The sequence below is a fragment of the Trachinotus anak genome, unplaced genomic scaffold (genome assembly GCF_046630095.1).
Source record: "Trachinotus anak isolate AG129_WGS33_773 ecotype Australia unplaced genomic scaffold, CSIRO_AGI_Tana_v1 ptg000016l, whole genome shotgun sequence".
In the NCBI taxonomy this organism is placed as follows: Eukaryota; Metazoa; Chordata; class Actinopteri; order Carangiformes; family Carangidae; genus Trachinotus; species Trachinotus anak.
Window position 1 is genome coordinate 15,635,253 of NW_027273867.1, and position 16,544 is coordinate 15,651,796.

Below are 16,544 nucleotides of genomic sequence, written 5' to 3' on the forward strand. Positions count from 1 at the left end.
TGCCATGGTTTCTACTCTTTTACTTTTCTGCACCCATCAACTCCACTTTCTGTAATGTTAAAGTTAATTAATAAGAGCCAGAAATTATCTCTCAGTGTTCAGACTAAAATGTGTATAGTAAATGGAACCCCTGGCAACCAGATTGCCAGTTGACTGACTCACTAACTGGCTGACTACCAGACTGAATGGCTGACTGACTGGCTGACTGCCTAGATAGTATAGGCTTTTACCTGTCACAGTTAACCAAGCTACTCATAGTGCAACAGTAGTAAAGCTGTGATTGACCAAATGATTTTGTCAATGACAGTTGGATATAGCTGGTTTCTATGCTTCGTAAATTGACTCCAGTTAAAAACCTGCGTAACTGCCTGGCTAACCGAATGGCTACTAGTATGTTCTAGGAAGGTCTGGAAGTGAGTACGATGAAAATATGCTGTGGTGAAGATATTGCATGAGAGAGTTATGAAATCACACATAAAATGACTAGTACTAAAAAAGTGAGGGCGCAAACAAACACATGATTAAAAAAGCACTGGTAAGATTAAAAACGGTTTGTTGACAGTTACAACACCAAATTAAATGAGAATCCTTGGTTCTAGTGAGTATTTTCAAAAAACTGCCTACATCATGTCTGAAATGATCAGTTGATTGTTGTAACCTGCACTAATCTAAAGACTTGTTCAAATTTGATTAAAGCACTCCATTTCAAATGTTTGCTATAAGAACTTTATTAATATTAAGTAAAATAATTATTCTTCCTCTCTGTATGACAGTATCACATACAGTATGCATTCAGTATCTGCTTGTTCCAATGTTTCATTGATACTAAATGATGTGGATGATGAATTAACTACTCCTAAATCAAGACACTGTGTTTCTATAGCAGCACAAAAACATCTTTGATCCCCAATAGATCCCAAGTATTTGTAACTTGATGACAAGTTACAAGGTAGAGAGATATATAGGTAGTGAGCTCATTAGCAGAGCATGCTAAGGCTTGTGGCTTACTGTCAGAGCAGTCAAACATGCCGCAAACCATTCCTTGCAATTTTACTTTTGTGTTTTTGCTTTTGGAAAAGATCTGACCCTCCAAACTCATTTAATAGGGAGTAACGCTCTACTTCAGCATGTAGAGATATTCAGACATTGACAGGCCTGTCATGCTTAGTTATAGTTGCTAAGCTATAATAGGATAATCACTGTCAAGGAGAGGGGTTTAGTGAACTGTAAAGTTTTTGCATGGATTTTTTTCACATCTACTTTTATCATTCAGTGTTCAACAACCTTAATATTTTTGTACGTAATGCATGCATTACTTGCTGGAAGAGCAGTTACCAGAATGACTGTAGCTTACCAGTGGTTGGATAGCTAAGTGAGTATGTGACTCACTGGCTGACTGAAAGCATGTGACTCACTGGCTGACTAGATGTCCACAACTTTTCCCTCAATTCTTGTTACAAATGATTATATAGTGAGATTTTTTTTCTTGAAAAAGTATGAAGCGTGAAAATGATAAAGGTTGACCTGTTTAAAGGGTAAATTCACTGTAAAATTGTGTTCTCATATATTATTCCTGTGGCTGTTGACCACTCAGAGTTTATTTGGCAGTATGATTCACTGGTTTCTAGCTTTGAGGGAGAGCCGTTCATGTTCTTTTTTTATTTAACAGGGAAGATGACTGAAAACACATTTCCATTCCCAGCTGCAGCTTACGGGTGTATTTGCTGGGGGTAAGAGCAAGCTGTATCATACACGGCCACATCTGGAAGCTGGCTTGTTCTACTTTAGTCAGTACATATGGCAATGGAGCAGCAGGGTTTCAGTACTTAGCTCAAAGGGAACTTTAAGCAACCCTCAGTCTTTTCCCACAATTTGGTTTTCCCAACCTGTCCATACATTCAAACCTGCAATCTTCACAATCCTCCATGATCACATTCCGTAAACTAACTCTAGTCCATAATCAAAATCTGACCTGCAGAACATGCATAAAACTCAAACTTGTGCCATAAAGAATCTAATCTGATTTGTTGTTTCACTGTAAATGCCTTTAGGTATCAAACTGTAATTACAGTAATGAAGCTTTTAGCAAAAGTTCAAGCAGGAAGACAATTACCCTTCTAATTTCATCATCACACTGGGGATCCACCTCAGTTATTATCCAGTGACTTCACTGGGAATTGCTTGAAGGCTTTCCCATCAACAAATGATCATCCTAGCTGGAGGGTATTCAAACTGCTTTACTTGGTATGTTGCTAAGCTGTCATTGCTGTCTATATCACTTTGCCACTTCATCACCCAACCACCACTCGTGCCAAGGTCCCCTCTATGCCTTGCTAGGAAGATGTCAGAATAGCTGCTATTTGTAGGGTTTTACCCCACTGAAACTGATCTAATTGACAGGTCCACAGCAGAAGTCTTATGAATTATTAAAAATTGTGCATCTAAATTTTGTTTACGAGTGGTGTCCTCCCTAATTTTAATACTGCTGAAACACTTACCATGTCTTTATGGTAAAGATGTTACTGACAAGGACACCAGAAATGACCTATGTGAGAGTTTTCATAACATGCATTCTACATGCAATATATGCAAAAGTCTGTAAAAAAAAAAAAAAAAATCCATATATGTAATTTGAAATTGCTGAAAGTTTTCTCGAGATTTTCAATTGGACAGCACATAGCTGACTTGGAAACCCCCACATGGCATGTTAGCTCACAGTCTTCAATACAGAACTACAGTATACAAGCTGAATGTTTTAGTAAGTCTGTGTCTCAGGGTGCAACACCACACTTAGATAGCTTGGGTACAGTCCCTAATGACATGTTGTGAGTACAAGGATGATTAAATGAACTTACAGCAGTTCCCATGGTGAGAGACTACATCAACTCTGATTTCATCTTGGCTTGTAAGACTCTATAGTGTGCTTCAAAACACACTCAGAAATCACATACGAGCTTTGTATAATAAGATGAAGAGAATCTTTAAATGCATTTTTGTCTTGAGGTGAAAAGCTCAGAGATGTTGACGTAGCCAAATAATTTCTGAACTTCAGTTAAACATGCTAATGGACACTTAATGTTTAAACGTATTTAGCTGTAAAGTCTTTAACCTAAGATATAAATGCTGGCATTTATGGATATTTGATAATTTCTATTAATAGAACTGCCTGAGACTGGAGGAATAAAATGTAAATTATGCAAATTGGAGTTATTTCTTCCTTTAACACGAACATTATGTCCTTGAGAGAGATTTCTGAATTGAAATAGTTAATGCCCTTAATTTAGCTTTCTTTCTCTCAAGTTTGGGTTCTTCTATTAACAACTTAATGGTAATATTAAGCCAAACCTTACCGCCCTCCACATTTCTACCTATGTCTACCTTTCTTTCTTTCTTTTTTAAAAATTTTTTTGCTTTTCCTCTATTTTTCTCTGTTGGTTTCCATCTTTTTTTTATCTCTTTTAATCACTTCTCTGGATGTCCTCATTGTTGTACCACCTCCCTACTCTCTTTTTCTCTGTTGTTCCTGTGATGTCAAACTTGGACATAAATCATTAGGAGATTATTATTAATTTGGAACTTCATTATTGTACAACAGCAGAAGGAGGAGGTTTTTATGAGCTGAGGGGTTGACCTTACACACACACACACACACACACACACACACACACACACACACACACACACACACACACACACACACACACACACACAGAGTGTCCAGCTAGCTGGCAGCACCTAGAGCCAAACGTCTCCCTCTGAGGTCTCATAGCAGTGTCTTATAAACTAAACCAGCACTGCCAAAGCAGATTTGTTAATTTTGTCTCTCAGAGACAAATTTTGGAAATGTGTTCATATAGTGCTTGCCACTTGACTAAACCCTAACACTAACCATGTGGGCTTTACCATTATTCTACTGGAGTCAATTAGAATTTAGTAGACCAGAGCAACATACGGTTTGCATATGGTTGGTTTACAGTCTAAGTAAAAACATACTGGAATATCATCAATTGGAACAATTTAGAATGAAGTGGAGCTGATGAATGCTAATTAAAGAGTAAATCTGAAGGGGATAGAGCTGCAAAAATGCAGTGCAATTAACTGAATAAAATGGAAATAAACAAAATAAAATACAAAATAATATACTCTTCTAAGGACTTCAGAAATACTACAACAAAGAGTTTAAAAGACATAAAACATGTAAATGAAAATCTGTCAATTTCCTTTATTGCCCAGTGGTTCCACAAAATATGAAATCAATAGGTGACCCATCAGTCATCCTGCAATGTGAGTAGGGGCATTGGCATGCTGTTTCATTCAGAATACTGATCTATCCTCACTTACAATGAGGATAGATCATGCATGTCTTAACTTACATTTAAGTAATAGATTAAATTCAGATAATGAATTAATTTTCCTTGTGGAGTTGGTTTAATATAATCCACAGAAGCTAAAATTATGCAATCTTTCAAGAAACTATGTACTATGACATTTTGTACTTTAGGAACATTTTGCAAAGGTTTTCAAACAGCAACAAGGTTTCTCAACAGCAGTAACTTTTTAAGCCACCTGACCAGCACCTCTGTTAATGTGTAAGAACCAGCAAGATAATAGAGATGACTGACAGCTGACAGGAAGCAGTCAATCAATCACAAGTTTGTTAAGAACCCCACTAATTAATCAACTAACCTATCAAACTGACACCCCTCATTAACACATTGATTAATCTTTTACACTAATTAAGCTCAATTAAGATCAGTTAAACCAATTAAAAGCTCATCTCAAGGGGAGTGGTCAGGCTGTCAGTCAATCAATCAAGAAGAATGTCTGAGAGAGCCAGAAGAGGAGAGAGGTGAAGAGAGGGTGGATATGGACAACAGGAGAAGATTGAGGAGAAAGACAGATGAGAGGAGGAAGAGATAGGAAAGAATTAAAGGAGGGTCAAGGAGAAGGAGTACAGAGGGGAAAGATGTATTGTTGAAAGAGCAAGGATGAGGTTTAATGATGATGAGGGTTAATTAAATTTTAATTTTCAGAAAGCTCCTTTCTAAAACGTACTACTATACATTCTGGCTTTGTTCTTAAAGAATAATTCACTGGCTATTTAAATGCCTGGGTTGACTTTCATACATATTCTTTGAAATCATGCCTTGACGATATTTCTTTTTTTCTTTTTTCTTTTTTTGGCTTTTCTAGACATTTTGCATAAGAGACATAAAAGACAGCCTTATAGAGATAGAGACCAGGAATTCTTTAAAAATCTTTACAAATCTAACACAAGCAATGTGCTGTGAGGTGTCATATGGGGTATATCCAACATTATAAGATCATCATACACATAGATTGGGAAATGAGTTCATATAAAAGTTCATATAAAACCACAACTGAAATAATAGAAGTTTCAGTCACTTAATTGGCCAAACTGGCCACAGTCCTGCAAGTGGCACATGCAACCAAAACAGTTAACATTTACATGGATATAAGGAAACCATTCTGAAATCTAAATAATATTTTATCAGGCATTCCCATTAGCACTAAATGTCCTTTAAAGAGGAAAACAACTGGAAGCGATTTGCAAAGCAACTAAAACATACAAATTCTAACTTTTATTCGTTCTAAAGCAAATATTGTAAAATATATTCAGTAGCCACATACATACACAGACATAGAAATATGTAAATCTCTATATTTTTATTCAAAGGGTTGGAAAACCAATAGAATACCAGCTATCAAACAATAGTTGTTAACTGACTTGGTTCTAATCAATCTCCACACCTGCACAAGGCAATGATCTGCATTACTACCCCAGGTTTCACAGAAGTTAGATTTTCACGCAGGGAAACCATGACTTGTTTGTCTGAAGAAAGATGAACGAAGCTGTTCAGAAAAGTTTCTCAGTGATGGAGTGACATCTTGCAATAACCCTACAAAAATTAGCAAATGTTCCTAATTAACATTTAAAGGAACCAGTGTTGCTGTGTATGAAAAAATAAATTGTTGTGTATGGAGGAAAGGGTGGCGAAGAGAGAGCAGAAGAAAAAAGATTTGGTTCAAAGGAGGAGATGTTGAAAGATTGTAATAAGAGAGGCAGTAGGGAGAAACAAAGAAAATGAAACACATTCACATTGTGTCACTGAGTTGTGTATGAGGGTGTCATTTCTGACAAAATATCTGTTTTATATCTCTTCAAGACATGGCATGCATACAAAACGTGTGTGTGTGTGTGTGTGTGTGTGTTTCTTTTACAAACTACACAAACAGGGCCCAGTTCTGACGACAACACATGGTGCAGACTCTGCTCCCGAGACCTGACATTTTGGATGGCTGCACACCTTATTTTGCTTGCCTGAGTCTGCTTGGTATTTTGGTGACTTGCAGTAAACTTGAATATGCTGAGCTGAGAGGCGAGGCACAGCAGGGAGTGTGTCAGGAATAATCAAGTGGTACAGTGCAATTCTGGTATCAAGCATGACCACAATTTACGCTTGTGCTGCCCACCCAGTCAGACCAGGTCACTGACGCAGGGAGGAAGGCACAGTGTACTGTTGCCATGACTTAAGTTCACACTAGTTTAACTTTCTAACAATGAACACACAAATAAAACATGTTCCCAGTATTTTGATTGAAGTGGATTAGAGGAGCTGATTGGTTGACCGTGGCTGATGCCAGCTCATGAAACAGTGTCTGTCAGTCACACCCTGTTTCCAACTGTAATGCATGTGGGCCACATGCCTCTGGCAGCGAAAATACCAAACACAGCCCTATTTCTGTGTATCTGGTGATGTCGAATGGATGTTATGCATCATGCACTGGTGATAAACAAACAAGAGCCAATGGTTCTGTTTTTGAAAGAACAAAAGACAATCCGGGACAAAAAAAAAAACATAGGAGAGCAAGAAAAAGAAGTTTAGTGTAAAATATAAACCCTATCCGTTCCAGCTGTAGCTGTACAGTTGTTCCAAACATTCAGTTCTCATCTGTTGGGAGACATGGACGTTGCCGAACAAATTTCCAAATGTTTTCCACCAGTTAGGGTTTGTGTCAAAGACATCGAACTGTACACCTCTATGAGCAGTTACCCAAGAGAAAAAGAAAGTGAAAGAGAGCGAATAGAGAGACAGTTGTAGAGTAGAGGCAGCAGTAGATTGAAGATTGAAGTCAACAGGCGTAATTAAAGAGAGTAAGAGGCAAAATGATGGAGACAAACTGTCAGTTGAAAAGGAAAAAAGCGGCAAAGAGAGACATAAAGAAAATGGCAAAAAAGAAAAAGGCAAAGAAGCAAAAACAAAACCTTAAAAAGAACCCATCATTAACAAAGAGATATGTAGATGCTGTATATACAGCTCTGTCCTGTTTATCACAAGCATGTATCATTAATGTGTGTGTGTGTGTGTGTGTGTGTGTGTGTGTGTGTGTATAAAGTGTATAAATTAAGATGCCTGTGTGGATGCCCGTGGATTAATTATATCTTACCCATCTTACCTTGATAATGTGCGCTGAAACCACGGTAACGGTGGTTGCTATCCGTCACAAAATGCAGTCTGAGCCAGTTCTTGTTGCTAATGATGGGTGAGGGGACATTACTGCCTGACAACCTGAAAGAGAGATATAAAGAACGTCCGTAAGAAATAGAACAAACACACACACTTACAAAACCTTAGCTCTTGCCCTTTTTTCACTCAGGCACAATGACTCAAGTGTTGCAAAAATGCCCTTCATCGGAAAGTCTTAAACTTGAATTGGCTCTTTTAAAGATAGATTTAGAGACATGCACGCATGTGTACATGCAAAAGACGAGCAAGAAAAACACATAAAACCATGTAACCAAGAACAAAACCAAAGTCAGTAAAACTGGGTAGTTATGCTGTAAAAATGTCACTGCAAGGACAGACACTTAACATCAGCCCAAGGTCTAGTTTACTGTTCTTTCACCTTTCTTATCTTGCCTGAGTATTTCAGTGTGTGCACTGAAGAGAAAGGGTGCGTTGAGAAAACATCTCATTGTGTGTTTTTTTGTTAGAAGCTGATGTCAAGAATGAAGTGAGGACACAGCACAAACTGAATTACAGCATATAGCGTCAGGAGTTCACTGCCCAATACAACCAGTGTGTTTCTGCGCTGGAGTTACTGGGGATTATACTGCATAAGGTGCCTCAAACGCTTTTAATGAAGAAGGAAATTGTATTTCTTATTCATCGTTTTTGCCAAGGTTTCCCCAGCTGTTTAGAGACCCAGCAACTATGATAAAAAACTCAATTCTCACAGTGGTTTCTAAAGCTGCAGTGGTTGTTGGTGGTATCGTGGACCATATCATAGTGATTATTAGTATTTCAAATATTTTCTCCACTACTCTTTACCTAAATTGCATTCAATAGACTGGCTAATGCAAATACAGCAGGGTTTCAGTTATACAGGAACAAGAGACCACCTGACTGTCAGACTGGAATATAACACTAGCTTTTTTGCATTGAACTTGGCTAATGTACTGAGGCTTTGATGGTGCACAGCACGAGTAGAAAGGACCCAATTTGCAACTCCTTTATCATATCGGTAGGGTAAGAATTCTTAATTGGCTGAGAAGATGAACAAGAGTCTTATGGTTGGCAAAGTGAAAAATGGCAGGTCATTGCTGGCAGCCTTACAGGAGGTTTTGCACTTGACACTTAGAGAATAAAACATCCTTGTTCCAGTATAACTTCAAATATCTACAGCTCAAATTCAATCTCTGCTAGCAATTATCCCAATCCCATACTACTTTGTTGTCTGGTGCTTTCTTCTTGTAGCATCAAACAACAGGTGGGATTTCTCCCCCATTACATTTTCATTTAGGTTTTCTTTTGTGTTATCACCTTGGCTACTCCATTTGAGACACAGATACACACAACATAAGTGGTAAAGTATGAAGTGGGCCCTTCCATGTTCACTTGTCACCTTCTATAAAACCCTCCTGTTAACCTTCACAGGCCATTAATATCAACTTACACACACAGACACACAGATGCATGCTTACACACACATATACACACACAGAAAGTGGCATTATAGTGAATACACTACTACACTACACCTACTGTATAGCCTCTGAGAACAGCAGCATAAAGTGGAGCACAAGAATGCTGAGCAGGTGTTTTAGAAGGTGTGACAGTTTGTATGTGTGTCTGTGGGGTTGTAGGGTCTGGAAACTGGGAGCCCACTATACTTGTGGGTTTGAAGGGCTGTTTAAGGGTTAAGACTTGGTTAGAATTAGGTTCAGGTTAGGGTGAGGGTTGGGGTTAGGCATTTAGTTGTGATGGTTAAGGTTAGGGTAAGGTGCTAGGGAATGCATTATGTCAATGATCAGTGCCCACAAAGGTAGTTGTACAAACGTGTTTGAGTGTGTGTGAGTGTGTGTAAATGAGGCAGAGAGGGTCACCTTGTGCCCTAGATCAGTAGGATTCTCTGATGTCTGCTATTAGTCACACACACACACACACACACACACACACACACACACACACACACACACACACACACACACACACACACACACACACACACACACACACACACTGTGGTTTCACAGGCCCAGATGCACACAAACTGCTGATTTACATACACAACAATACAATAACTGTAAATGTGGGTGAACAACACAAAATGTCCTTGGTAGGCACCTACATCATGAGTTTTTTCATGGACTCTGGGGAAAATAATATTATGATAGTATTACATATGGTTAAATCATTAAATCATCATTAGATTGCTTAGAAAACCCAATTAATTTTGTTGGGAAGATAGAATAAACCATATACTACATATACTACACAGTATACGGTTTATTCAGTAGAATTGACCATATCCTTGTTTATTGTTCAAATCTATTTGTCTTACATCTTATACCACATCCCATCTATCATCACCAGTCTCATCCTTGTCGATCACATTCAGAGAGACTATTATAATTGGATTTAAATTGAATACACTATGGCAAATTAATGCTGAATTAGTCTGTTAGCTGGGAGAGAGACTGGTCAGTAAATGAGATAGAAGAGGGTCAGATAATACAACTGCTGGACAATAGTCACTGACATCCAAATCCCTAGATAGACACAAGACATTTGAAATTGAGAGAACATTTCCAATGCCAGTACATGTGCAGCACTGACATAGTCTATGTGAAATATATGGACAGAAATAAAGACCAAAAAGCAAAACACAAAAATGAATTTATCAAGAACATCCATGTACTATTGCTTAAATTAAGTAATGATGTAAATATATGGAATAGCCTGGTCAAGTTCAAACTGCACTAAAATATTTTTGAGATTACCATTGAATTAAATGACTAAAGATTCACAAGTATGGCCAAACAAGAGATTCTACTGATACATGTCCCCAGTTATAAATTCCTGTTCGAAGCACTATGCAGTGTTGGACATGAGATGAAATAAGGCTGATATAAATTCATTTTAAATTGCTATAACTAACGTTTTGTAATGGGACTTAAGTGTGTCTGTCTCTGCTGTGTGCAGACTGTAAAAGATTCTGGTGTTCGCTTCACAATTGTAACAACAAGCATAGAGACCTACGTACCCAAAAGAGAAGAACCTTTTCCAGAGCAAAAACTCTGAACATTAGCTTCAATTCATCATAGTGGAAAGAGTGAGGTCTAGACTTGCAGGTAATGTCAGTAAATAATATAACAATGTACATAATGTACAGTCCAGTCCTTCTGTGAATATACATCATGTCCAAAGCTCACTCCCCCGTTACTATATTATAAACTTATGCAGGCTGCAAAGTAAAGAGACACTACATGAGCATTTCATTGTTTAGCACTATTACACGTTTATCTCTTCTTCTCTTATCTTCAAACTCCTGCCTCTTCTCCTCCCCTTTTTCCTCTCCTTCCTGCCCCCCTCTCTCTCTTCATATATGCACTCTCTCTTTCACACATATTATTCATGTTTACAGCTCTTAATTCACTGCCTGCTATGACATCATTACCCAGAGTGCATCATTAAGAGTAGAGTGTTTGCATATTCAATCTGTTCCAGTATTAAAACAGGAATTAAATCATAAATCTATGCAGAGAGTGCATGCTCAGGAAGCGCTTAACAACTCCAAAGTGCAGGATGAAGGTATAATTAGAAAAATCTCTCTTCCAGCTGTAGCTGGAAAGTTAGAGAAACAAGCTGGGGTCTAAAAATGTCACCAATCTGGATTCCCCCCAGCAACAGGGAACACTCCTCCCAGTGCTCTGTCTAAGTGAGTAGCTACTGCACAGGTCGGTCCCGAGCATTAATGTACACGAAAGACAATAAAGAGCAGGTGTGTTTAGCAACGACTTACATAGACAATTAAACCCTAAAATGAAGCTTCCAGCAGAAAACCTAATACTTCAAAAAAACATCAGTGTCTGAGCTGCTGAGAAGCTAGTTTATTCTCCCCATGTGGACAATTTGTAATGCATTATTAACTCATATATCTATGCTGATGGCTTCTGTCTGTGACTGTTAACTGTTCCCCCTAAATATCGGTTATAAAAGCACTTCAGAGGAGCTCTGAGGTGTTATAGATCATCTTCAGATGAGCTCCATTGTTTGTTTTTTTTTAATATTATGGTCTGAGAGGTTGTCTTACTCATTTGACAGCGACACATGCATAATACATAGGGTGAAGTCAGGCTTGCTACAAAGGGCCACTAAACTTTAAAACTTCCAAAAGGGGCAATGCCATGAAAAAGTTAAATGGACAATAAACGAAACGTTTGTTGACCAACTGTGTAACTTCATCACTCAGTTGCTTTTCAAGGGCTGCAAGGGCTGGTCCTGCTGTTAGCCTAGTTACCTAAGTGAACTTAACTCATTCGTACTGACAGAATTTTTGCAACATATTTTTATATAACATGTGCTACAAAAATTTGACTTGTTATACATAAGGATATCTAAAAAATGTATGGCACAGTCTTTTGTTTTGATTCTGAAATAAAGTAAATTGGTAAATTACTTGCTCTGGTGATATTTCCCTCTTGCATTACACTTGTATATTTGTGTGTATGAAGAAGAAAATCCCAGTGCAGTACTTTCTTTAGAAGAAAATGCTTTATAATCTGCGCTCTGTTCCTCACATCAGTTTGACAGCAATCAACCACCAACTATGGTTGTTCCTGTAAATGTGCAGGGAGGTCACATTACAATTATTGCTCTCTGAAAATCATCAACATTACCTGCTTAACACATTGAAAAATGATGAATGCCTCTTGTGTTCCATGTACAACTACAACTAGGTAAAATGGAGAAAATAAATACTGAGATGGGGATTGAGTGTGTGATCATTTGTGTGCATGTGTGTGTCTGCAGAAGAGAGAAAATATTGAGTTGAAATTTGCCAGAGGGAGCAAGAGAACGTAACTGATTAAATACACTGGACCAAAAGAGCATCTCTCCTTCTCTCTGACTACCATCCTCCCATCCATCCATCCTCTGTGTCCTCCTTCCTCCACGGAAATACAAACCAGTTATTCCACCGGCAGTATGGGAATGAAAGCGAGGGAGAGGGAGGAAATAAAGAAGCATGGGGTGGAAGGAGGGCACAAGGAGGCAAAGATTGATGGCGGTATGGTGAGACATGAAGGGAGAGAGCAAAGGAAGCAGGAAAGGGAGGGAGGAAGACACAGAAGCTGACAGAGGTACATGAGTTCATTTGTTATCTTGTCAATTATTTTAATATTTTAACAGAATATATAATCAGAAAACACAAGAAAAACACTATTATTAATTTTAGTGTGGGTAATTTATGAATAAAACATAAATAATGTTTAAAATAAAAAAGGTAATTTTCTGCCATGTTGAATATAAAAAGAGAAAATATATTATACATTCAGTTGTCACTGGAGCTGTTCATTCATTTATTGTAATTTTACATGTTTACACAATAGAAGGGTATTAGAAAAATCTGCATGACAATGTGTTGCCAAGCAAGCAACCTAATTTTCAGATCAAGATTACGAACACATACACAACATTATAAGCTTTGAAACCATACAAATTTTTTTTCAAACAGTATTATCTACATATGAAAGGAAGTAACTCAACATTGACGTCAAGTTTTGACACAATGTTAAAGTTATATTTAAGCTCAATAACAATCGTTAAGCCAGCCTTTTATGTCACCTGTGTTGTTACAGGGTGCATGATGATACAGTGCAAGCTGGAGAATGTAATAACAGTTCTCGCACATTGAACATCTTCAAATGGCTTCGCAATCACAGTTGTACTTAGCCCTAGAATGTATGAAAAATGTAAACAATCTGCTTACTCTATTATAGAACCAGTTTAGTCGACTGAACTGATGTTTTCTGTTATGTAAGGAGTTCCTTTCTTATAATATTATGCTGTTGCTCCAAACACCTTTATAAAATCTATTTCAAATGACTAGTCCATTTTATTATTGGGGGATTTACAGTATTTCACTAAATTACAGTCTAATGTTTCTGTGCAGGCCAATCCTTAGGTGATCTGTTAAAGTGTTCACTGTATATCTTCTGCTGGGGGAGTTTTTATATCACAAGTGAAATCTTGCACAGAGGAAGACAGATGGATATGTGGCACCAGCAACTTATATTTGACCTGAGAGACTGTACATGTGAAGAGGTTAAGAGTTGCTACCGATACTGAATGAATGGCTCTGCACACACATACAGAATCCTTACATCAGTTATACCACTCAATACTAACTTTTGTGTGCATGTATGTCTGTGTGTCTGCTTGTGTGTGGCTATTCATTAGACAGTAGGGGAATGCTACTTAATCAGGCAATCTGTCTTAATAGCCTCCTCTAATTAAGACAGGTGGGAACTGCCACACACATATACCCACAAACACACATGAACATGGAGAGAGAGAGAGAGAGAGAGAGAGAGAGAGAGAGAGAGAGAGAGAGAGAGAGAGAGAGAGAGAGAGAGAGAGAGAGAGAGAGAGAGAGAGAGAGAAGAATGCTCTTTCACACACTTGCATTCACACAGAGAAATGAGCACACACCCACACACACTGCAGGAGTGTTGGGCTGAATGTAGTCTAGGTAGAGCCATCATCAATCAGCATACAGAGGCAGAGAAGTCCTCTGTGTCTGTGTGTGTGTGTCTGTGTGTGTGCACGCACTTGTTTTGATATAGTGTGTATGTATGTGTGTGTATGCTTGCGTGAGCGTGCCTGCTGTGTCACTCTCCATCAATCTCAAGTGGGCAGAGTAATCAGTGTTCACAACAGGACCCTGCTCTGTCTCTCCCTCCCCTCCCTTTATCTCATCTAAATTTCTCTCCTCCCCCCTGCTTGCCCCTTCATAGAGCAGCAAGGTGTTTTTAAACTGGCTTGTTCACACAGACAGCTGAGGGTCGAAATAAAACATGAGTGGGTGGCTGTGAACCTTATTGAGAAAAAAATCACTCTGACATTGATAATTTATAAATGAAGCAAGTTGGCATTAACCTTTCAGACCAGTGAAATGTCAAAATCATTTCTTATGTGCTCTTTTGGTTGAGCTCCTTAGCTCCAAATAAGAATATTCTTAATGCTGAAATATACACTGACAGACAACAGTCTTTTGTGGCAACAATTTGGGGCTAATCCTTTGGTCTATGCTTGGTTGTCAAATTTGGTGTGAAAGAAATTGACTGGCTTGCACAAAGCCTGACCTCAACTCCATTTCAACACCTTGGCGATGAACTGTAACACTGACTGCCAGCCAGAACTTATCACCCAACATCATCACCTGACCTCAGTAATGTTCCTGTGGCAAAATGGGAGCAAATCCCTGCAGCCAAGTTTCAAAATCTTGTGGCAAGGCTTTCAAGAACAGTGGAGGCTGTTATGGCAGCATACTCGATTAGTGCCTATAGCTCTGGAATGAGAAGATTAACATTCACATGTAGGTGTAATGTCTGGATGTCCACATGAACCGTACCTTTAAAATACATCTAAATAAACCATAGTAATATCTAACTACTTCTTTAAATCATGTGGATGGCCCAAAGCACTGACTGTGACATTCTGACACATATAGTGAGCATAGTGATAGGACTAAATAAAACTCTGACTGAACTACTTTAAAGAGTCGATAACCATTTTACTGGTAAATGAATAAACTCTAAACTAAACAATATCTTTTTCAGAGACGTAAAACAGGTGAGTTTTGTTTATGATAGAGGGAAGCCCTGTGTGTAAAAGATTTTTGTGCCATCTGTTGGGTAATTTATGCTTGTGATAGCAGAGCAAGCAGTTTGCAAATCTTGCTAGCTTCTACTACTTCTTGATGTGATGGAAAACACAGTTCTTTCCAAACACTGAAAAACTGTATCAGGTATAAGACAATATTACTGGCTTTGGCTTGTTAAGCCACACCAGATGAACTCAGTATCATACTTTGAGGTGTTACCATGTTGATATCTGTCTGCTCTGTCTGACTAGCTGTAACACATGGCCTGGAACCAAAATGGCACATAACAGAAATCTACATCCTCATTTTCTTTAAATCAGAGGTGTGTTTTAAATTTGTTTTTTATTCATAATAATTTTCATAAGGGAATAGTGTTTTTGTTTTGTGTCTGTCTACTCCAAGAAAGTAGAAAATGCAGACCCTCTTCTTTTAAGAATGATTATGTTCCTTTGACATAAAGAGGAGGAACTGGGTGATAAAGCCAGTGAATACCTGATAACAGAGTTAAAAACTATTACTTGTCTCTGTTACTTCCTCCTCTCTCTTCTCTTTCTTCTCTTCCTCTTGCGCTATCTTCAGGGTTTACTCTCTGTCACTGTCTGCTCACTCCGTCCTTTTTGCTCTGTCTCTTCCCAGAAGCCACTGCAATTCTGGGCAGCTCCCCACCTCTTTTCAAACCCTCTTTCATGTGTGTGTGTGTGTGTGTGTGTGTGTGTGTGTGTGTGTGTGTGTGTGTGTGTGTGTAGCCTGTGGGACAACGCAGTATTTGGAGAGACAGGGGACAGGAATGAAACTGGGAGGACAGAAGGGGAACAGAGGCATGGAGAGGGAGCGGGTGTTATCATTATTACATTACATAATATTAGAATTTCATCACCCCAGATACCACTATCAGTGGCTGACTATTCAATAAAGTATACTTTCCAAGCACATACATGCAAGGACACCGCCAGAAACACACACAACTAAAACAAAGACATACATACACACGCACACACACACAGACTAAGTTTAGTACAGTGAATAACAATGACAACACATTTATGATGGCAGAATTAATTTGCTGTGGCCTGGGAAAACTACATATCATGCTCCAGTGGTGCTCAACCTCTGGCCTTGTCCCTTGGGTTTGGCTTAGCACCACCTGGAAAGGTTTTTTGCTGTGGGCATGGTAAATATCAAATTTCACTGCCCAGCAACAGTGACCTGAGAAAATGTGCCATCCTGTAGAGATGGCACATGCTCACTGTAATTAATGTCTGGCAAAGTCATTTACATGAAATACGATATGTCATAGCTCTTGAAGCCAACAGAGTTATGCTTTATGATTAAAAAAAATTAACCTTGGATTT

General features: G+C 38.4%; 1 protein-coding gene across 5 annotated transcripts in view; it reads right to left on the reverse strand.

Annotated features, from left to right (window-relative positions):
• Positions 1 to 16,544, reverse strand: part of LOC139634681 (CUB and sushi domain-containing protein 3-like) — a 334,573-nt gene that overhangs the window by 132,076 nt on the left and 185,953 nt on the right. For all 5 annotated transcript variants that reach the window (XM_071501310.1, XM_071501309.1, XM_071501308.1 and 2 more), the window contains exon 6: positions 7,480 to 7,592. In XM_071501310.1, coding sequence (XP_071357411.1) covers positions 7,480 to 7,592 — 113 coding nt within the window. The remainder of the gene's footprint in view (positions 1 to 7,479; positions 7,593 to 16,544) is intronic.